General features: G+C 36.9%; 1 protein-coding gene across 6 annotated transcripts in view; it reads left to right on the top strand.

Moving 5' to 3' along the window:
- The window catches only part of Ankrd28 (ankyrin repeat domain 28), a 167228-nt gene that overhangs the window by 57477 nt on the left and 85001 nt on the right, over nt 1-24750 (top strand). For 3 of the 6 annotated variants that reach the window (XM_070018614.1, XM_070018616.1, XR_011371146.1), the window contains one exon: nt 10451-10534. In XM_070018614.1, the coding sequence (XP_069874715.1) occupies nt 10451-10534 (84 nt within the window). Of the gene's footprint in view, nt 1-7768; nt 7860-8978; nt 9402-10450; nt 10535-24750 lie in introns of those variants that run through there. The other 3 variants (XM_070018618.1, XM_070018615.1, XM_070018617.1) reach the window with 3 other exon arrangements.

Raw genomic sequence — 24750 nt, 5'->3', positions numbered from 1 at the left:
CCAATCTCAACCTTCCCTGCAGCTGAGATACCAGGCATATGCCACTGAACCTAGCTTTAAACATAGGGTTGGCCTATAACTGCCAGTCCTCAAGTTCCTAGCTTCACAAGTAGGATTATAGATATGAGCCCCCATATTTACTAGATTAATTTATATTCCCATCAATAGTGTATAAAGGTTTCTCCCTTTACCCCAGTTCCCACCAGCATTTATTGTTTTTTGTTTCCCTGGGTGCCACTCAGACTAGAGTAAGTAGAATTTCAATGTCTTGGAGAGAGTGAGTGTGTGATTTGTAGTACTTGCTTGGTATTTGAGCCCAGGTCCTTGCTCTTGTCAATCAGACACTCTACCACTTGACCCATGTGGCTGAAGTAATCTTTAAAAAAAAAAAAAAAAGTGCTCATCTTAAGTTTTAAAATTACCTTTTAAAAATTTTCTTTTGGCATGTCTGTAATCCAAGCTATATTTGGGAAACTGAGATGGAGAAAGTTATGTTTAAGGCCTATCTCAGCAAAAAGTTAGCCAGCTCAGACTTGATGCTGCATAAGGTAACATGTACCTGTGATACAGGAGGAAGGGCTAGGCAGGGCTCAAATGGAGATATGCCGTATGTGTGAAATGCACAACATCTTTGTAAAAGCTGTAAACTCTGGCTAACTTTCTGTGTTGGCAAGTTGAAACAGTATTTTGGATATGTTGCATTACATAAAATATTGTTAAAAATAGGTACTAGTTTTACCTTTTTAAAATGTGATAACTAAAACATAAATTAAATATGTGATTCCCTTTATGCTCCTATTAGACAATACTGCTCCAGACTTTGAAAAGCTAACAATTATTCATGCATTATAAATGATTATTTTAACCTTTCAATTATTCTGGAAAGTGATTCTTGGGTTTTTATATTAAATGTTTTAGCTAGTAGACCATTATTTAAAAAAATACTTTTCCAGTAAGTAAATGAGGAAATACTAACAGTAATGTAATGAATAGTTTTAAAATATTCACTTTTGTAAGAGAATGTACAATTCAAATATAGTTTTAGAAATTGATTACCGCTAATAAATTCATATACTGCTTCTTTCTCATTTAGAATTAATGGCACAGATGGATTTTCTGTTATATTTAGGCCTTCAATATATATCTTTTGTGTTCTTACCTGTACTGGTTCATTTTTCTCATATGATATAGCACTCTACAAAAGTTTTCTTTTTTTTTCTTTTTTTCTTTTTTTTGCCAGTCGTAGGGCTTGAACTCTGGGCCTGGGCGCTGTCCCTCAGCTCTTACAAAAAGTCTTTTTAAAGGTGAAGTTAAAGAATGGATATGACATACAGGTCTTTGCAAAGAACACATAATAATAGATGTTAATATGTTGCATATAATACTAATGATGGGAGGGTCAAGTTTGTTACTACCATTGTTTCATAGCAAAGGATTAAATAAATTACTTGGTATCTTCAGATGGTATTAATTAAATATTTTTATGGTATGTCTTTGTAAACTTTTGTTTAAAAAAAAGACTGTCCAGATGCCAGTGTATCAAGCCTATAATCGTAGATACTCAGGAGGCTAAGATCTTAAGGGTAATGGTTCAAAGCCAACCCAGGGCAGGAAAGTCCATGAGACTCTTAGTCTAGTTCAACACAAAAAGCAAGACTTGGAGCTATAGCTTAAGTTGATAGAGCTCTAATCTTGTGCACAAAAGCTCAGAAATAGTGCTCAGACCCTGAGTTCAAGCCCCAGGTTATTCCCCCACCCACCCCCACGCTTTGGTCATAACTGGATTACACGAAAAGCTAATATTTTAAGGGGGCTGGGAAGTTGGCTCAGTGGTAGAGTGCTTGCCTCTCATGCATGAGGCCCTGGATTCAATTCCTCAGCACCACATAAGCAAAACAAACAAAAAAAAACAAAAAAACAAGCCAGAAGTGGCGCTGTGGCTCAAGAGGTAGAGCGCTTGCCTTGAGCTGAAGAGCTGGCCCCACACTGTCAAAAAAATAAATAAACTTCTAAAGAAAATATTATTTTAAGGGTTTAGAATTAATCATGTTTTAAATACATAATGACTTTTTTTTATAAGTGGCTCTACTAATTGGATAGTTGTATAGATTCTGACCTGTAACCTAGAAAGCACAGGACTTATTTTCTTGTCTTCTTGGTGGGTTGGGGAGTTGTTGCTCGGTTTGGATGGAAGGCCCTGCACTTGCTAGGCAAATTGCTTTACCACTTGAGCCACACCCTAGTCCTTTTGCTTTTAGTTTATTTTTCAATAGGGTCTTGTACTTTTTTCCATTCTGGCCTTCAACCCTTACCTCAAGTAGCTGGGATTGAAGGCCTACACCACCAAATTCAGTTTGGTTTTTTGGGTTTGTTTTTGTTTTTTGTTTGTAGGGCTTGAATTCTAGGCCTGGATGCTGTCCCTCAGCTCTTCAGCTCAAGGCTAGGGCTCTACCTCTTGAGCCACTGCACCACTTTCGGTTTTATGAGTGGCTTATTGGAGTTCAGAGCCTCACGGACTTTCCTGCCCAGGCTGGCTTTGAATCGTGTTCCTCAGATCTTAGCCTCCTGAGGCTTATTGGCATGAGCCGCTGGCGCCCAGCTCCAGTTTGTTTTTGACATAAGGTCTCAATTACTTTTTCCTAGGCTGTCCTTGAACCTTGGAGCCCTCCTAGGGCCCTCCTAGCTTTGATTATAGATCTGTACTGTCATGCCTGGCCTTCATAAGATTTTTCTGTAGTCCGTAATATAAGAAGGCTGTTTAGTGAAACATGATTTTAGCATACTTGCTTACCATGTTTGACTACAAGTTTTATTTGTTTATTGAGTTGTGGTAGAGTTTATTTGAGTTGTGATGGGAGATTGGTTCTAGGACCCCCTATGGAAACAAATACGGAGGATGCCCAAGTCTCTTCTTTAAATGGTGTAGAATTTGCATGCTACTATCCTCCAGCATACATTAATTATATCATCTCTGGATTGTTTATAATGTGTAATCTCTTGATTATGCTCTGTAGTTTAGGGAATAATGATGGAGAAATGCCTTTACATGTTCACTGTAGACAGAATCTGCTTCTCTCCATGAATATTTTTGGTCTGTACTTGATTGAATCTGCAGGTGTGAGACTTAAGAATGCCAAGAGCCAACTGTACTGATAAACTAGCTTGCTACTTGGCACTGACATGGCACTCAAAAAGTTTATATTTTGGAGCATTTCAAAATTCGGACTTTTTATATTTGGGTTGCTTAACTGGTAAAATCTCTGTCAATAGTTTAAAATCCAATAAGCTTCAAAATTTGAAATAGGTCTAGTCCCAAAGATTTTGGATAAGGAATACTTTATTTCTTTTTTTTGGGGGGGGGGGTCTGGTCGTGGGGCCTGAACTCTGGGCCTGGACGCTGTCCCTTAGCTCTTCAGCTCAAGGCTAGCGCTCTACCACTTGAGCCACAGCGCCACTTCCGGCTTTTTTCATTTTTGCTTATGTGGTGCTGAGGAATCGAACCCAGGGCCTCAGGCATGCAAGGCAAGCGCTCTACCACTGAGCCACCTCCCCAGCCCAAGGAATACTTTATTTCACAATAACTAATATTCACAAATGTTTAGTAAGTTAAGATCTGCGTTGCCCCTCAGTGCAGAAAGGAAAAATCTAAAAAATTCTGATACAACAAAATTAGGAACCTGAAAATAACCCTTTAGAACCTTAAGCTTTTATTAAAAAGGTGAAGTGTTTCCACTTTATATGGTAGAGTTCCAGCAGAGCAAGTTCGTGGCTCTGAGTTCAGACAATTCCCTGGTACCAAGAGGGGGAAAAGGTTATAGATTCTTTCTTAATATTCTATACCTTTCAATGGTTTTTGTTCTTAAGTTCTGGCATACCTCTATTCTAAATTGTGTTGAATGTTTTTAATGTTTTGATGAGTAAACTCGCTAAAACACATAATTTAAAATTAAGTCTAAATACTCATTTTAAAATAACTTGAAGTATAGTGATACCAGCATTCCTAGCATGTGGAAAACTGAAATAGAAGGATCTTGAGTTTGAGGCTATGTAAAGAGGAGACAGTCTCTAAATCAGTTGATCAGCTCCTCTCTCTCACTTGGGAATATTATTGCAATAGACAATATCCTTTTCTAACCTAAGCTTTAGCAGCTACTATAGTTTACCTTTTTTTCAAGATCACTTTCCAAACAGTATTGTGGGTAGCAAAGATTCTATTGGGAGGGAGGAATATACGGTGATTCCTCACCTATTACGGGAGTTACGTTCCAGAAACTCCTATGATAGGTGAAAATCTGCAAAGTAGCAGCATTATATTATTTATATTTTAAAGCCTTATAAACCCCACTCTCCTATAAACCTTTCCTACTCTTATTAACCTTTTCCACACTCTTACAAACACTTCATATTCTCTTAAACATTTTCTACACTCTTAAACCTACGTAATTTTAATAACATACAAAATTCGATATGGGTACTCAACAGTGAAGTATACTACAACCTGAATTATGTAGCTGTGCAGTACTGATGACAATGAAGGTGATGACTATGAGATCAATGTAATGCACAGCCAAGAAGGGCTTCATTAGGTAGTACAATATCTTCACCCTGGGCTGTAACTTCTACTAAAGACATAGGTGTAAGTGATCTCTTAATTCAAATGATGAATATAGTTAGAGAGAGTTGCTTTGAGTGAGAAGCTTTTTATAAACTGACTGCCACTCTTGATTGTATTTACAAAGTACAGCAAATGAAGCATCTGGGGGTCCCCTTCTTCAGCTACTCACTGAAGTTCTTTGGGCATTTTCTCCTTGGTTGCAAGATGATCAAGTGTTAGGCCAACTTCCTCCTCTTCTCCAACCCATAATTCAAATTGTTCCTCATCCTTTTCACTTGCTGACTTCATGTCGTCCATCTTAAAAACTTGTTCAGGCTTATGGTCCCTTTCCTTGATGATGGATTTGAACATGTCATTATGTGGTCCTTAGCTCCAGCTTTATCTGCAGAGGCAGCTTCTCCATGCAGAGAAATGCTCTTGAGTCCAAAGCATCTTTGAAATTTATCAAACCAGCCCTTGCAGGCTCTGAATGGGATTGGTCTGGTGAGAGAAGCACTTGACGGCCCTGTTTCTATATTGTTGTCCTTGTCTTCATCCTCATCACTGTCGTGAAAGTCCATGCTTTCTGCAAAACTGCCATGTTTTTTGGCCTTTGTCCAGATGGTGTTGGTATCCAGTGAGATATTATTATTTCTGTAGTCATTTATCCCCAGGGCCAATGCATACTTCATTCTCACAATGACCTTATTGTGGGAAGTGATCACCCTCTTTGTGGTCTTGGTAAAGAGTTGCTCGCAGGGTGCTGGTGGCTCAAGCCTATAATCCTAGCTACTCAGGAAGCTGATATCTGAGGATCATGATTTAGAGCCAGTCAGGCAGGAAAGTCTGTGAGACTTTCTCGCCAATAAACCACTAGAAAACCGGAAGTGGAGCTGTGGCTCAAGTGGTAGAGGCCTAGCCTTGAGCTGAAGAGCTGAGGGATAGTGCCCAAGCCCAGAGTTCAAGCCCCACGACCAACCGAAAAAAGAAAAAGTTATAGTTGCTGAAGACCTAATATTCTTCTCATTTCTTTTTGTAGCCAACAGTAGATTTGTTGATCCCATAATGGCAGCCTACAGCTGCATAGCTTTTGCCTTCCTTTAACATGTCAAGATTCTTTGATGGTAAGCATTTTCCTCTGGTGCTTGGGGTTCACTGCCAAAAGCCTTAGAAGGTGCAGAATGTTTGTGTGGCATCGTAGGGCTTGAAATGAATTCAAATTTCTACGTAAATTTCACAAAAACACAACACTCTAGAGCAACACTACATGCATCGATCACGTGTTGAAGTGAAGTGGACAAGGAGAGATGCTGAACGTTATGGGCACAGTGTGAGGAGAGCAAACAGACAGGTGCTATGTTACTGAGCCAATCAATGTCCAGGATACAGAATACAGTGCTATGGTTGGTCACCTTCCAATCCATCAGCCAATAGTGTGCTGTGTACAAATTTGTACAAGCAGTAGTAGCATACTGTGCATTTCCATTGTGTTCAGTATGGTATTCATCTGAAGAAATACATACTGTATTATATTTGGATTTAATATTTTAATGTTTGAATTAACATTTTTATTTGTAAGTTTGGGTTTTCCTCTATAATATGAGAATATAGCCATTTATATATACTGTCTGTATTAAATGGGAATATATAGAATCAAGCACCTCACAGAAAGTAGAGAGATAATGAGATATTAATGAGAATCCTAGTGGATAGGATTAAAAAACAGATTGAAGAGAGACTATGGTGTTTTCTTTATAGTTTTCCTGTTGAGAAATAATCCTATTGTGTGGTAAACAAATGGTGGGGGGATGTGAAGTACAAAATAGTGTGCTTTGTGCAATTTGGAGAACTGCATCCAGGTTTCTGGTATGTGTTTGTTCACTGGGTTCTTCCTTCTACTGTTGGGAAAATTATTTTCTGGGAAAGATCCTTTTTCGAAAAAAAAATTCAGTACATAGTGCCATTGTGCCCTCTTTTCTTTTTTCTTTTTTTTTTTTTTTTTTTTTTTTTATTGGTCATGGGGCTTGAACTCTGGCTGTGCGCTCTGTCCCTCAGCTCTTCAGCTCAAGGGGGACGCTCTAGCACTTGAGCCACAGCAACACTTCGGTTTTCAGGTGCTTAGAGGTAAGAATCTTAGGAAATCTAGGCGGAAGCCTGGTGGCCTGTGAGACCCTTATCTCCAATTAACTACCAGAAAAGTGGTAGAGTGCTCGCCTTGAACTGAAGAGCTGAGGGACAGCTCCCAGACCCAGAGTTCAAGCCCCACAGCCAAACCAAGAAAAAAGAATCTCAAGGACTTTCCTGCCCAGCCTGGCTTTGAACTCCATCCTCAGATCTCAGCCTCCTGAGTAGCTAGGATTACAGGCGTTAGCCACGGCCACCTGGCCCTTGTGCCCTTTTGACATATAGATACTTCAGGACAAGGACTAAACAGTACTTTTTCCTATAGTTTTTGGTTTTTTTTTTCTTATAAAATGGGTTTTCATTGAGCATAAATAGTTCTTTCATATAACTTCTTAACAGATTTTTAAAAATTTATAGCCTTTCTAGATAGAAAGATAGGATTACTTAATTTCTTCAGTGAAAATTGATTTCTACTTCTATGAAGCATTAATTTTTCACCTTAAAATATGAAGCAAAAAGGAAAAATATGAATTAGTAGTGAATAAATTTGGCAACTTAGAAATTGTTAGTATTTTAAAAGATTTTTATTGTTATTATAAAGGTGATGTACAGAAGGGTTACAATTATATTTATATAAGTAAGGAATACCTTGGACAATGTCACCCCTTCCCTTGCTCTCTCCTAATTTGCAATTTTAAAATTTGTTTAAATTTCTTTACATTCTAGAAAATATACCTTGGCAGAAAACAGTACCTTAAGTTTTAAAGTCTCAAAAAATAATTCGCCTTCCTTTTTAAATCTCTTAGGAGTATACTGCAGACATTTTTTTTTTTTAAATTGCAGCCTCATTATAGGGTTAAACATTTGCTGTGTTGTGGCATACGAAAGCAGTTAAGCTGTTTGGAATTGTTTACTTGCTAAAACCAGTGTTAGTCAGAAGGAGCAGTACACCAGATTTCCTTGTGGCTTTTAGTGGAAAATGTTAAAAGCACACTCATTTTTCAGTTACAGAAATTTTCAGTTTGATCTGGATTAGTCACAGAACTGGCATGAACCTTCTAATTGTGAAGGCTGTCCAAATGCACTATTTTTTTTCTCCTGTGAGAGGAAGTCACATCCTGAGCAGTAGCTCAGCTCTCTGGTAAGTGTAGCATGTGAGCATTACTAAGGCATTTCATCCTGCGGGTCTGCAGTTTCTGCTCTTCGGACTGTTGCTCTGTTGGAATGCTTCTGTGGGGCTAATCCTGAAGCTCTATAGATATTTTTTTTAAGGACCTACTCATTTGAGGATGTCAGCGGCATTTTGCAAGATCTTTTGAGGAACAGGAAAGCATCTGAAATCAACCGAACAAGATAACTGTGACGGTTTTTCATTGTGGAAGGAAACTATATTGGCACGGAGGTAGCTGATTGAATAAAGTTGTTGGCTCAAAGAAGATGCACAGTCTGCTGTTTTTTCCCTCTGAATGAAGACTGTTTAACGGAAGCTGTATTCATGTGGCGATCAAAGGAAATACTGGAATGATAAACTGCTGGGATTTTTTTCCCCTTTCCTTTTTAATACAAAAACTCTGAAGCTGTAATTTGAGCTCAAAGGTCTAATTCCTTCGCAGCCTGCTTGTTCTATTAGGATTCTCCAGTATCACCATTTTTGCCTGTTATCTGTGCCTTTTTGTTGGAGCAGCCACAGACAACTGCCTGATGGAGAAAGAATGAAAACTCCGCCTTGCTTATATTACCTATTGGAATAAAGCAGTTTGTATTTCTTCTATTATAGGGGAAATCTGGATTAATCAAGCTATATTCTTGTGCCAAGAGTCCTATTGTCTCTTGTGGTCTGACTCATCACATGTAAATGTACTGCAGCTTTGCTATTAATGCAGAGTGGCTTTTTTCCCCCCTTTTCTCTTTTCCCAAACACAGAAGGAATTGTCTGTCAACCTCTGAGCTTTATTTTCAGGATTTGTGCTGAGCTCTCTTTTTGCCTGTTTGTTTCCTGAATAATGTCTTCATTAAATCAGTGAAGCTGAAGAAATAAAGACAAGTTAGAAGTGGAAGCAGAATAGTGAGATTTTATTTTTTTATTTTCAATTATAAAAGGAAGTCAGCCTACTGGTAACTGTATGACCTTGCAGTCAAATGTTGGGGATAGCTGTGATCATCTCTTATCATAGCAGTCATTTCATTCTTTATCTCATGGTGGTGTGTTACCCCAAACAATGATTGTTTTGTACAAGTAAATTTTATAGTGCAATATGACTGTTTTGGTAGGAAAAAAATATTTTTAAGTGAGCTTATCCTGAACTGTTTAAATGATTGACATATTGATGTGTAGTATTTTTTTATATATTGCAGCAACCCAACATCAAAGAGTAGAATTTAGTTAATTTTTAGGAATTTTAGAAATTACATATCATAATTTTAAACTTGGTTTCTCTGATAGCACTTAATACTATAAGTGTACTATTCAGAGAATGTTTGTAAGTGTTGTACAGAAGAGGAAGAAAAATTACTTGTACCCTTCCAACTGTCACATAGCTTGGAATTTAATGTTTTAAAAGAGCGAATGAGTCGAGTGTGTATTGTTGTCTTGGAGGAGGTTGAAGATGATTCTCCTGAATTCATTTCTAAATTGCCACAGGAAAATAAATTCCTACATTCTTCACCTTCTGGAAATGTATTGGTAAGATTTGAGAATTTGTGTTTCCTATATTCTACTGACCTACTAGTGTAAATTTTAGTTTTTAAGAATGGAGTTGGTTTCCACTAGTTTCATTAAAAACTTAAACTAATATTGGTGTCAATATGTTGCTGTATTATATATAAAATAAACACATTTCTGGTTTTTACTTTTTCAAATGCTTAGGTAACATTTCAGAATTAAATCTCTTTTAAAAAGACTTAAGAAAAGCATTATGACACTTTTTCATTTTGGGTTTTTGAACTGATATAACAAAAGTCAGGAACTGCATATGTTAGGAAAGGTTAACTATTACCAGCAACATCCAAGACCTAGCCTTTCCCTTAAAGGATTTTATGTATTTATGTGTGTAAGAGCATGTATGAAAAAGAATCACACACTGTATCTTTAACCTTATTTTTAATACTGTTGACAACTGGCTCCTTATTTAACTAGTATAATATGATACCTTACAGAAGTTGTGGTGTTGATTAGTAAATTATATTTAGACATGCATATGATTTTCTTTTCATGTTATTCAAGTATACAGTATTTTTGGTTTTTGAGTAGCAGTTCATGATCTGCCAACTTTACTTACATGGGATTTGTATCTTTATGCATATAATGCTAATTGGTACATGTTATTTTCATCCCTTAAACAGACCTTTTCAAAAGGATCTCCTATCATGCGCCTCAGCATGGCTGGAAATTGCTTGTTCAGTATGTTCTGTTTCACAACTAGATGTTGAGAGACTTATATCTGTAAGTCTTTTCATCATATAGAAACAAAATATTTCCACTTATAAGAAATAAAATCTGATTGTGTTTATTATACTAAATAATTTTTGTCAAACTGAACATATATACATTTATAAATCAAGTTCTCCTCTCCTAATTCCCTGACAAAGATGTACTTGGATATCATTTGGTTTCATGAAATGTAAAAAAAATTAATGATATGGAGGAGAAAAATACCCTAAAGTTGTATGGAAATGTTTTTAGAATTACTTAAGTAGTATGACTAACATTTATATAATTATTTTATATTTTAGCCATCATTGGTGCAGGCTATATTTAATGGAGATCCAGATGAAGTTCGAGCACTGATATTTAAGAAAGAAGATGTCAACTTTCAGGTAAAAACAGTTAATTCATTGATCCCACTCTTTAAACTTTTTAATATTCTTTTCCTAGAATTGTGATTTTTTGTTGTTGTTGTTTAAAATCATAATTCTATACCAGTCGTTTTAAATGAGGGCAGAAGAGTCTTTGGTTGAAAAGAGATGTAGTGGACATACATTCAGAGTAATAATTGAAAGTACATGAACACTAAAACAATTGAGTACTTGTTCTTCCAGCTTTTTTCTTTGAAAATTCTCAAACACAGAAACAATACTCTCCACAAAGGTTGTGAGAGTATTCTGAAGTGTTCGACGTTGATAACCTTTTGCCATATTTACCTCGTTACATGAACAGAGATTATGTATGTAGTAATATACATACAAAACTAAACATGTACAATATATTAATAATGCAATGTATGTATTACATATATTTTGTGTTTGTATATGATTTATATTTTATGTATGCACACAGATTCACACTTTTTCTTATTTTACTGAACTTCATTTGAAATTAAGTTTCAGAAATCATGGCACTTTATACATTTCAAGTGAGGGTTCTTTTTGGTGAACTGAAATAAAAGATTTCTGTAAAGTTTGTAATATGTCTAACTTCATTATAATACAAGACTTATTTTCTTAATTGTACTGAGTTTTACAAAGACTTTTTTGTCTTTATCATTTTCAATAAGTGATACTCATTGTTTAAAAATCTTTCAAACTGGGCTGGAAAGGTGGCTCAGTGGTAGAATGCTTGCCTTGTATGCATGAGGCCCTGGATTCAATTACTTAGCACCACATAAGTAGAAAAAGCTGGAAGTGGTGTTGTGGGTCAAGTGGTAGAGCACTAGCTTGGAGCTAAAGAGGGACAGAGTTTTTCAAACTTGCAGATAAAGTTAGTCTAATACTCAGAACTGACTTTTGTAGGGTAGTTTAAAAAGAGTAGAAGTAAGGCATTTGTCTCTTTATAAATTTTTTGAGTGGCCAGTTTTTTTCTCTCCTTGATAAACAGTTTCATTACATAGCCCAGGCTGCTCTCAGGGTCATAATACTTTTTATTAACATACTAAATTGTAGATAAGATCAGCTTCATTAATTTAATGTAGATAGCTCTGAGTTAAAGTGAGGAGTAAAGATTCATAACATTCCTGTAGCATCACAGGAATGTGTCTAGAATTTTTTGGTAGTTCATAGAAAATATATACTACAAGATTATTTTGAACTCTGATTTTTTTTTCTGTCATATAGTACTGTGGCCTCTTAATGATACAAAAAGTTCTTCCCTTATTTTAAAATTTGGATTATTTGAATGGATTTGAACCATCATTGACTCTATCATTAAATTTTGATCAGAATTTGCCATTACATTTTTTCTTGTCTTTTCTAAGGGGATTGCTTCTAGGTTTACATTTAGTTACATACATCAAATTCAGCATTTATTTTAAATGGGGTGTCTTTACCTAATTAGTGTGTCCCAATAAGTCTGCTTTTCTTAGAACAAAAGAATAGCTTTAGGGGTATACAAGAGGAAAATAGCTTTAGGTATATACAAGAGGAAAACAAGCTGTTTAATTTCTGGGGCATTTGTGCTTGTTTAACAACACAAATCTTACCTCCATGATCAATAACTTTGAGCCATGTCTCACCTGCAGCTTTTTTGTTGTTGTTGTTGTTGGTCGTGGGGCCTGAACTCTGGGCCTGGGTACTGAACCTCAGCTCTTCAGCTCAAGGCTAGCACTCTGCCACTTGAGCCATAAGCACCACTTCTGGCTTTTTCTGCTTATGTGGTGCTGAGGAATCGAACCCAGAGCCTCATGCATGCAAGGCAAGCACTCTACCACTGAGCCACCCTCCCAGCCCGACTTGCAGCTTTTTCACAATTACAGACCTTGTTAGAGCTGGCATTGTTTTTTTTGCAGTATTTAACTAAAGCATTTTTATATTTTAAGAACTTGCTGAGTCATTATTTTGAGCATTTGTTTACTCCTCAGTGCCTTTCCCCTTTTTGCCATGTTGGGGCTTGAACTGGGCCTTGGACCCAATGCCTCTCACACTCTTGGCTAGCCCTCTCCCACTTCCTTTTTGTTTTTATAGGTTTTTTGTTTTGAGTTTTTTTTTTTTTGTCTGTCTTGAGCAGACAGGGCCTGGGTGCTGTCGCTCAACTCCTTTGTATAATCATTAAAAGAATTCAGTTTACTATGTTACATGAAATGCTTAACAAAATAGATGTGTGTTCAGTAGATTATTAGTTTTGTTATCAGGATATTACTTTGGGCGATTCACAAAAAGTAGTAAACCTAATAAGTAAGTTTCCATGGATTCTTTGAGTGCCACTTACGTCTAGGCTTCACATAGTATTTTCTTGTCTTTTCTGGAAATAAGGAATAAGTTCTCTAGTCTTCAATACATTTTTCCTGGAAGCCATACATCATTTCTGCTGGTTGTCATACAGCAGACTATAGATTTTTCCAAGCTTTAAAACCTCTTCACTCATTACTTGAGGTCATTTGCAATGTCTTCTAAAACTTACTTTAAGTAATTGCTTACAGCCTTTTAGTCCCATCCCAGGAGTATCTTTTGCAATTGGATGTATTTTTTTTCTTTTCTTTTTTTTGTTTATGTGGTGCTGAGGAATCGAACCCAGGGCCTCAGGCTTGCAAGGCAAGCGCTCTACCACTGAGCCACCTTCCCAGCCCCCCAGGAGTATCTTTGCCCAGCTTCCAACTGGCTTGTATGGAACATAGAATGGAGGAGGACTGTGGGAGAACCACCAGCTCAGCTGTCATTCCAGAGGAGAATTTCTTGGTGGTTTTGCATGCCTAGAAATAACATTTTCCCACAACTGTAGTGAGTGCCTCTGGATTCCAGTTTCAAATTTAAAAAAAAAAAATTTAGGGGAGGGGGAGTGTAGTTGTGGAGGTGGGAGGGAAGGGATGGTAGGGGAAAAACAGGAGGAGGCAACAATGCTTGATAAGAAATGTACTCATTACCTTGCTCATGTAACTGTAACCCCTCTGTACAGTATTTTCACAATAAAAAACATTAAAATACTTACTAATCATAAATGTGTATATACATAATAACTAAGCCTCAAAAAATGTGATTAAAAATAAAATAAAATGATACCATTAAAAAATGTTAACAAGTGTTCAGATTCCCCCCCCCCACCCCCAAGCTCCAACTAGCATGTGTCTTCTGTCCTTGTGACTAGGGAGCTTTTATGGTGGTGCTGATACAAAAAAGATACTGTGCAATAGATAGTACTTTTTATAATCTGGAGCTATGAATTACATACTTTTGTAATGTCATGTTTATTTTTAGTAACCTTATGGTATATATAGTTATGTACTTTTTTTTTTTTTTTAATCGTTTGTGGGGCCTGAACTCTGGCCTGGGCACTGTCCCTTGGCTCTTCAGCTCAGGGCTAGCACTCTACCACTAGAGTCATAGCTCCACTTCCGGCTTTTTCTGCTTATGTGGTGCTGAGGAATGGAACCCAGGGCCTCATGCATGCAAGGCAAGCACTCTACCACTGAGCCACCTTCCCAGCCTATTCATATACTTTTTATATTATTTTATTTATTTATTTTTGCTAATCCTGGGGCTTGAACTCAGCATCTGGGCACTATCCCTAAGCTGCTTTTGTTCAAGGCTAACACTCTACCACTTGAGCTACAACACCACTTCTAGCTTTTTCTGTATATGTGGTACTGAGAAATTGAACTCAGGGTTTCAGCGCTAGGCAAGCACTTTACCACTAAGCCACATTCCCAGCCTGAGAGTCTTATTTTTTATATCTGTATAGTATTTGGTATTGTATTCATTCCATAATTTATTCAATCAGATTCCTTTTATTTAGGGTATCTTGTTACTAATTTTATTCATTGGTAATAAGTGGGGTCTTTTCATCAAGTGGACAGAAATTCTGCATCAGTAGACCAGTAATACTTGTATATGGAGCTTGGTTTTAGTATTGTATTTAAAAAGTCTCTATCCCATAGTCAGGTAGTTTTTCTTTTGTCTTCTGGAAGTTTAATAGTTTTTAAGTTTTACATTTAAATTTACAACCTATTTTGACTTTATATTGTATATGATACAAGCTATATTTCAAAGTTTTTAAACATAGAGATATATCTAGTTGTTAGAATATCATTTGTTGGGGGGAAAGGGTACTTTCTCCAATGAACTGTCTTTGCATATTTTCCAAATTTCTGGTGTTTACCTATATTTGGGTTCATTTCTGGACTCTGTATTAGTGTATCTTGATGCAAATTCCACACAATTTGATCATGTAAGTCTTGAAAGCAACTTTTAGGGATGATGGTGGGGCTTAGTGGTACAGGTCTGCTTAGCATTAGGCCCTGGGTTTGATTCTTCAGAACCATAAAGTCACCAGCCTCATTTTTACTCAAAATTCTTTTAACTATTCTAGGACCTTTAAACGCTGTCCATGTAAATTTTAGAATCAGCTTCTCAGTTAATTCTAAAGAAGGTGGGGGGGGGGGGGGAAGAATGAGCCTTTTAAAATTTATGGATCAGTTTGACAAGAATTAACCAATACTTCATCCCCAGGTTTGAATTCAAGGCCTTGTGCTACTTATTCAACGTTTTGGGTTTGGGTTATGGTTTTATGGTCAATCTTGGAGCTTGAACTTAAGCCCTGGGCACTGCCTTTTTGCTTCTTTGCTCAAGGCTAATGCTATACCACTTGAGCCACAGTTTCGTTTCAGGCTTTTTTGGTGGTTAACTTTTCTACCTGGTCTGGCTCCAAATTGCAATCCTTAGATCTCAGCCTTCTGCATGAGCCACCAGCACCTATAAATTGTGCTTTTGATGTTGCATCTAGGAACTCTTTGTGCAAGGCTTCTTTTATATTTAACACATCTATCAATGCCTTCTGAACTATATTTGTTTAGGTGTTAGGTATAAGTCAGAGACCATATTTTGACATGTAACATTTAGTGTCACTTCTTCAGAAGTGATATATTTCTACATTGAACACATATATTTCTATATTGAATTGCCTTTGTATTTTTTGTCAAAAAGCAAACAATTTTGGATCATTTAAGAAAGAACGTGTCTTCTGAGAAATGCATGGCCTGGACCATAGAGTGTAATTACATGAACTAAGATTGCTAGGGTCAGTAGGCAATATAATCTTACAAGACCACTAACATCATAGTCCATGGTTGACTGAAACATTGTTAATGTGGCAACATGACTGTATTTATGTGGGCTTATTTCTGGGCTTTTACTTTGGAAATGTCTTTTTTCTCCTACCATGCTGCCCCAATTACTTCAGTTTCATATTAATTATTGAAATAATATGGTACAGGGTCCAAAGCCTTTTTCTGTTCTAAGTTGTTTTGGTGGTCTACTTTTCTTTGCACTTCCACATAAAATTGTATAAATTTACATTCACTGTGGATTTGTTTCTTTGTCAATAAAGGGCGGCTCAAAAATCATGAATAGATACTGAGTTATAAATAATAACTAATATATATTTTATGCTGTTAATATATTAAATTGCAGCAATTAATTAAAGTTGAATGAAATGAGATTTCAGAATAAATCTCACTAGTTGTGATTTTTTTCAGGTATTGCTGAATCCAGTTTGCTAATACTTAGTTGAGAGTATATGTCTTTATTAGTAAGGGGCGTTAGTCTGTACTGTCCTTGTAATATGCATGTTTGGTTTTGGTATTAGGATAATAGTGCTGACTTCATTGATGGAAGAATCTGCAAAGTAGATGTTATGTCTTTTTTATAAGCTTAGTAGCTTTCACCATTGAAATTATCTAGGTTCAGAGTTTTGTTGGAAATAGAACTATATAAATTTCATGTCTGTTATAACCCTAAAATTACTCAGATTAGATTTTTTCTTCAGTAATTTTTGTGTGTTGTAAGAAATTATTCTTTTTCATCCAAATAATTTAATTTATATGCATAGTCCTTTAATCATTTTATGTATAGGGGTTTTACTGAAATGCCCTATTTCATGCCTGATACTGGTTTTATTTTCTTTATTCTTCTGCTATATTACTACCAACTCTATGGGTCTTTTTAAAGAACCAGCTTTTGTATTCATTAATTTTCTCCATTGTTTTTCTGAGCTTCTCCACTTATTTCTCTTTTTTATCTTTTACCTTTTTTTTTTTCTTTTTTTCTGTGGTTATAGGGCTTAAACCTCAGGGTCTGGGTGCTGTCCTTGAGCTCTTCTGCTCAAGGCTAATAATGCTCTACCACTTTTTAAGCCCCAGCATCACTTCTGGGTTTTGAGTGGTTAATTGGAGGTAAAAGTCTCACAGAGACTTCACCTCCTGCACTGGCTTCTAGCTGCGATTCTTAGATATCAGCCTCCTGAGTAGCTAGGATTACAGGCATGATCCACCAGCACTCAGCATCTTTTATCATTTCTATCCTTCTGCTAGCTTGGTGATTATTTTACTATCTTCTAGTTTCCTTAGTGAAAGCTTATGTTACTGGTTTGAGATTATCTTTTCTGATGATAACATTTACTAGATTAATTGCCCTCTAAAACTTTTAATTTTAAATTTTAATGTATTTTTATTTCCTTTAGAATATTTTTCCAGTCTTCCTTAATACTTCCTCTTTATACCATTGTTTTAATTTACTAACAATTTAACTTTGTTATGGTGAGAGTACATGCTTTTGTATTCTTTTCCTTTTAGTCTACTCAACTTCCTTTACAATATACAGGGTGAATAGCTTGTAGGTGAACAGTAGTTTCCCTAGAGTTGGTATTAGTGCAGTACAATATTTGGACTATAGAACTTCGGTTTTCATCAGTTTTTGTAGGAACTCTATCAGAAGGAAATGTGTGGTGTGGTAATGGTGGTAGTCCTGTAGTATATCACTGATATCTTAGTATATATGTAGTTTTACATATTTAAGGTGCAGAACCATTTTATTACCACAAAGGAATTCCCTGTTTCATCCACTTGACAATATTTGACCCAATATACACCTATGAACCTATTCCATAGTACTTAGTAGTCATTTGTCTCATTTAATTATTTAAATAGTTATCTTCTGCCTTCAAAATAACCATTTAACAATGCCTAAAACTTCCTTGCCTATTTTTATTTAGGGAAATTAGGTAGTTGCATGTTTTAGTCTTAATTGTATGCACAAAGTATCTTTATGGCATTTATGTAAGAAGTATTAAGGAAAATACATGATTTGAGTACATAGGCTTGAAATTAATCATTCTAGTAGGGATTATTTTATAATACTATATTGAATGTAATGGTTTCTTTATTTTTTAAAATATTTATTGAGATTCAGTGATTACATAAATTTCAAAAATTTTACAGTATTGTGGGTTAGTTATACTTGAAGTCATAAACACATTTTAACTTTCACAAGACAAATAGTCATTATCATGGTCTATAAAGTTTGTGAATTTGATGCGCTTTGACAATACAACTATTTCTTCCGTATCAGGTGATATGTACATTTCTTTCCTTTTGCTTAGTGTAAGCTGTTCCCTTGAATGTAATGGTTTCTAAAAACTGATTTACTGAAAAACTTAACCGGTCCTTGTGAAATGTTTGAGAAGAATTCATGTTAGTTATTCTTTAATGGTTTTGTACAATTCTGAGTTTCCTTATGCATTGTTCTCCTTAGATTTTCTGTTTCTTTATAGTTCCCTTTTTTGGTAGATTATATATGTCTAGTATTCATTTCTAGGTTTTCCAACCTGTGGTAATTTGTTAGACAAAACTCTTAGCATACACACACACACACACACACACGCACGCACGCACGCACGCATGCGCGCGCGCGCAGACTTTCATATCTCACACTGCCCTCAAACTCCCAATTTTTCTGTACTAACCTTCTGAGTACTAGGATTAGGTTTGTACCACCACACCCTGCTCCTACAGAGATGTATGCATGCATACATGTATGTATGTATGTACATGCAAATATGCATGTTTTGGTTTTGAGTTTGGGTTTTTTTTGTTGTTGTTTTGTTTTGGTTTTTTTTGGGTCCGGTCGTGGGGCCTGAACTCTGGGCCTGGGCACTGTCCCTCAGCTCTTCAGCTCAAGGTTAGCATTCTACCACTTGAGCCACAGCGCCACTTCTGGCTTTTTTCTTATGTGGTGCTGAGGAATTGAACCCAGGGCCTCGAGCATGCAAGGCAAGTGCTCTACCACTGAGCCACCTCCCAGCCCAAGTTTGGGGTTTTATGGATGGTGTACTAGCTTGTTGGTCCTCTGGCTCAGTATGGTCTCTATAGTTTTTTCAAATATAGCTCTTGTCTGTATTTTGTCAGTAGCCTATATTGTGGATGGTAGGTGTGAATATTGTGGCTGTTTTGTTGGGAAAAGTATTACTGCCTATATGACTGGAAGGCTAGGCTTGGTGGTGGTAACTTTTTGCTGTGCAAATTTGCCTATTTCCTTGGTGAAATATGTATAGATTTAGAAGTCTGACTGGTTTTTTTTGTTTGTTTGTTTTTGTTTTTTGTTTTTTGGTCGGTCATGGGGCTTGAACTTTGGGCTTGGGCGCTGTCCTTGTGCTCTTCAGCTCAAGGCGAGTGCTCTACCGCTTGAGCCACAGCGCCACTTCTGGATTTCTAGTGTTTCGTTTTTTTGTTTTTGTTTTTGTTTTTTTCAATTGGAGATAAGAGTCTCACAGACTTTCCTGCCAGGGCTGGCTTTGAACTGTGATCCTCAGATCTCAGTCTTCTGAGTAGCTAGGATTACAGGCATGAGCCACCTGTGCCTGGCTATGACTCTGGTTTTTTTTTTACTGAGCCTAGCTAGGGTCTGTGTAGCTACCCAATGTGAACAAAGAGGAATGATGACCATCCATATGATAGGGGTATGCTGTGTCTCCTAGCCCCCAGGAGGATTGTACTCTAGCAATAGGTCCAGTTTTATGATAGTACCAGGCCATAGCAGCTTAGATCATGGGTGAAGGGATGTGTATCATGGTCTTCTACTCGGTTAAGTAACAAGTTTTTAAACTGTTCAGGGCCTAGGAAGTCCCCTTACTTCCACACACCTCCCCCCCCTCCTTTTTTTTTTGGTAAGAGTCTTTTGTGTAGTCTTCTACAGTGACGCTGGGGACAGTTAGAGACTCCAGCTTACTATTCCCTCCCTAAGGAGAAGTCCATTTTGGCTGCCAGCCAATCTTGGCAAGACATTGGTTCAAGGCAGAGGGAAGTGTTTTATACTTTGCTCTGTGGTGCTGTGGTATCTTAGCCTTTCATGTTCCACAGGAATCTCATCACTTCCTTGCTACTCCACAATGCATTTCTTTATTGTTCCAGTTGGAATTTAGTGCTATTTAAAAAAATCTTTGTTGTAGTGTTGGGTTTTTTGGTTGTTTGTTTTTTTAGTTTTTGGGGGGAGAGGTATAGGTGAACAACTGTCATTTTGCTAACATCCTTATTTTTACTTTTTGAAACATGTAGATGGTTAAGAACTTCAAATTACTGAAAAGTAACTCATTTCAAACCCTATTCTTTTTCCTTTCTTCTTCAGAATCACTCACTGTATTTTTTTCTGGGTGGGGGGGAGGTTGGTCGTAGGGCTTGAACTCTGGGCCTTGGCACTGTCCCTTCGCTCTTGCGCTCAAGGTGAGCACTCTCCCACTTGAACCACAGTGTCACTTCCAGTTTTCTGGTGGTTTTTTGGAGATAAGAGTCTCATGGACTTTACTGCCCAGGCTGGCTTTGAACCACGATCCTCAGATCTCAGCCTTGTGGGTAGCTAGGATTTACAGGCATGAGCCACCAGCACCCAGCTATTCACTGTATTTTTTCCTGTGTATTTTCCCAGAAATACTTAATACATATTTATGTTTACTATGTAAAACATTTTGTACACAATGACTCTGAGCCTCTTAATGCTGTATATTAGAAATTTTTTCATTGATAAGGAAAAGACCATTGAGATCTGTTCCTTGTTCTAAATTGGAAGATAGTATTTCATTGAAACTTGAATGTACAAGTACCAAATAACTCATTTGATATGTTAATAATAGTTGGGAATCACAAAAAGTGATCTCTGAATGTTTGAGTGAGACAGCATGTATTACCAGCTGAATGTTAGCATTATCCCCATCTCTGGTCCTTAGCTCTACCCATTCCCTCCCTTCCCTAGAGTTCCCACCATATAGCTGACCACTCTGTCTCTGCCCAGATCTATCTACACACTGACCTGGCAACTAGACCCAGAGCTACCCACCTAGATAGGGGCAGATGCCATATGCTCCCTCTCCCTGGGAAGATCTGGCTCCTCTAATAAACCATATAATCTTTCTCCTGTGCCTGCCTGCCTCTGCATGGTCCCCTTGGATGGTTGTGATGGATCCTAACGTTTGGTGCCAAAACCCAGGGCTTGAGCTTTTTGTTGATATTATATAGAGTACACTGGTAGTTAATATGTTCTTCCTTTCTTAGCCTATACCCACATTACATTATCTTATGTTCAATTTGAGTTTAAATAGTGTGAAAAATTAGGCCTTTAAAAAACATTTAGACCAGACATAGGATTACACGCTTGCGATTCCAGTACTATTAAGGCAAAAGCAGGAAAACTGTGTTTGAGGCCAGCCTAGCTACATAGGCAAACCCTGTCTCCCCAGTCCACCCGCTTCCAACCAAAATAAAGCAAACCAAAGGGTTTTACTCTGTTCTTTGCCTTAGTATTTTACTTAGCTCAGCTGTGTTTAATTCAGTAACCGGGGGGGGGGGGGGGGGGGTAACTTGCTTTTATTCAATCTATTTTTTTTTTATTGTGAAAATACTGTATAGTGGGGTTACAATTGCATAGGCAATGTAATGAGTACATTTCTTATCAAGCATTGTTGCCTCCTCCTTTGGTTCCCCTTCCCATTCCTTCCCATCTCCCCGCCTCCCCCCCCCCCAAGTTGTAAAGTTTATTTTTCAACATAACGTCTTGTACATCTCATTGTTGCATTGGGTCCACCTGTATCCCTATTTAAAACAATTTTTTTTCCCTTCCCCTCCACAAATTATACCAACATCAAATACAGTGAAAACAGGGGTTATGGATTCCCTTATTGCAAAACTAGTATATGTCTGAGACGAGCAGAAAGGGTCAGATAAGTTGATGTTAGGCGGAATGAACCCCAAGATAAGGACTCAAATGGTTTTTCTTTCTTGCTATTGTTTCTAACATATTCATAAAATGATTTCTTTGTTGCTTTGTATGTCCCTCCCCCCCACAGTTTATTCAGTCTTTCTATAGTATTTAGCCTATCAGTCATTCCTATTTCATTAGGTTAAATGCTTCTTAATTAAATAAATAAAAAGTTAAAATACAAAGCATCATTAACACAAAAGTTATGGTCACAAATACTCCATCATATGGGGAAAATTGTGTGGGTTAGTAGAAGGCTACTCATCAAAATAGTTAATGTACCAAAATCATTATTCATTTTACTCAGAACACCAAGAATCCTGATTAATCATCTGAATCCATTAAAGAATGATAAGGAGGGCTGAGAAGGTGGCTCAGTGGTAGAGTGCTTACCTTACATTCATGAGGCTCTGGGTTCAATTCCTCAGCACCACATAAGCAGAAAAAGTTGGAAGTGGCACTGTGGCTCAAGTGGTAGAGCACTAGCCTTGAGCTGAAGAGCTGAGGGACAGCTCCCAGACCCAGAGATCAGGCCCCACGACCAACAAAAAGAAAAAAAAGCTGCAGGTGAGATATGGCTCAAAGTTATTGATCATGAAGGTAAGATTTATGCTGTTAAACAAGCACAAACACCCCAGAAATTAAAAAACAAAAGGAATGATAAGGAGCTTCTTGTATTTCATACTTTTAGCTATTTGGGGTCATCAAAATTATTTGTAACATTTTATTCCCCACAGTTATTCAATAAATGTATGTAATACATATGCAAGCATTTATACTGTGCACATGTAGGAATTTGTTCAACTAAAAATATTACTTGAAATTGGATTGTTTAAAGGGGTATTCATTTAATGGAGTAGTCATAAAATATTAATATTTTGCTGGAGGAAGTCAAATATTATTGCTTAATTTTCAGAGTATATAGTAAAATACTTATAATTATTTTTTTTTCAAATTTAACCAGTTATCCTTTTTTCCTTGTGAATAAGAAAATTATGTTCATATGAGTCACAAAAGTATTGAATCATAGAGTTCCAGACATCTCTCACATACAAGTGACTCATTTTCTATATTCTGTATGGGGTTTTTCTTGGGCTTATTATCTTGTAGCTTAATTTGATTAGATCTGATCATATTGAAAGAGAAGTTTGTTTTTTTAATGAGTAACACTCAGCCCAGACAAAAAAAGCATTCTTTTCAAAATGACATTAGTTGAATAAAATATAGCCAAAATAACTACTTTAGTTGAATAAATCCTATGTTTTAGTGTTGCCTGGGTATTTCCATGTTAGCTTTTCTATAACAGCTGTTTTGACTTAATTTCTATGCATTGCATTCTGTTTCCTAGGAGCACATATTTGAGTGAAAAGAAGAGACAATTTATCAGAAGTAACAGTATACTGACTTCCCTTTTAGTATTTCTTTAACTGTATTTTTTTTGTCTTTTCTTTTTTGGTACTGGGGATCAAACCCAGGACGTTGCACTTGCTAGGCAAGCGCTTTGCCACTGAGCTACATCCCAGCCACCCTTTTAGTATTTCTATATGCTATCATTAAGACTTTTGGGATTATCTATGAATATTTAAGCCTTCTTTTGCCTACCAGGGTTCCCTGACAACAGTTTATTCTCAGTGGCTTAGCTATCCGTAGAGCAACTGAAGGATTCTCAAAACCAGAAAATTATTATACAGTGTAGTAAAGTTTTCATTCCCTAAAATATTGAGAACTGTAATAATCTAAAATGGTAAGAGACCTCAATTTACTTTATTTTAAAGCTTGTTTCTCTTTTAACAATGTGGAAGTCAGTGGTCCAAACAGTTGTCAGTAAGGAAACTAACTGTTCTATAACAGCATTCAGAAACTTACTTGACAATCTGCAAGGATGTCAGCCAACAGGCATGCTTTTACATCTGTTTTCTAGACTGTGGGGAAATACTTTTCCAGTTCTAGGGAAGTTGCCTCCTTCCCTTTACAAAAAAAAAAATCTTGCTATGTACCTCAAGCTGACCTAGAACTCACTGTGTAGCCCCAGGATGGCCTTGAATTTAGAATTTTCTTCAGCCTCTCAAAGGCTTGAATTACAAGCATTATCATGGCTCTTGACTTGTATTTGGCTTTTTTTAGATGACCAGACGATTAAACACACTAAATTTCACTTATCCTGCCATTGATCCACACAATTATAACTCTTTGTGTGAATTTTAAAATAAATACTTCTGGCTGGGTACTGATAACTTAAAGTCAAGCAATTTAGAAGGCTGAGATTTGGAGGATCAGAGTTTAAAACCAGCCCAGGTAGAAAAGTCCATGAGACTCCATCTCTAAAATAACCAGCAAAAAGTAGGATATGACATGTGGCTCACGTGGTAGAGTATCAGCTGAAAATGACCCTGAGTTCAAACTTGAATACAATAAACAGATAACAAGTTTTTTTAAATGATAGATTAAAGAAAAAGGGAGATAGAACAGTGAGCTAGAACAAGGCTCTATAAACAATAATTTTTCAAATTCAGCCAAGTCAGTACTACTCTCTCCCCTGTGATTTCAGATGGGTTATAGTAAATAAAAATCCCTGAAAGTGCCAGTGGCTCTCACCTGTAATCACAGCTGCTTGGGAGGCTGTAAGAATGGGAAGGTCTTGTTTCTAATGCAATTATAAGATTATTTCTTTATTGCTTTGTATGTCCCTCCCCCACAGTATAACCCCTGCTTTCACTGTATTTGCTGTCGGTAGAATTTGTGGAGGGGAAGGGGAAAAACAAGTCCTTTAAATAAGGATACAGGTGGACCTGTTGCAACAATGAGAAGTACAAGTTGTCATGTCGAAAACGAACTTTACAACTTGGGGGAGGGGGGGAGGATCGTGGCAGGGGAGAGGAGGATGGGAAGGGATGGGAAGGGTAAACAGAGGAGGAGGCTACAATGCTAGATAAGAAATGTACTCACTATCTTGCTCATGTAATTGTAACCCCTCTGTACAGTATTTTCACAATTAAAAAAAAAAAAAAAAAAAAAGAATGGGAAGGTCACTGTTTTCAGGCCAGTTAGGGCAAAACAGTTCAGGAGACCATTTCTTAGTACATAGCTTG

The sequence above is a fragment of the Dipodomys merriami genome, unplaced genomic scaffold (genome assembly GCF_024711535.1).
Source record: "Dipodomys merriami isolate MVZ:Mamm:240054 unplaced genomic scaffold, mDipMer1.0.p SCAF_13, whole genome shotgun sequence".
In the NCBI taxonomy this organism is placed as follows: Eukaryota; Metazoa; Chordata; class Mammalia; order Rodentia; family Heteromyidae; genus Dipodomys; species Dipodomys merriami.
This window is presented reverse-complemented; position numbering and strand designations above follow the sequence as displayed.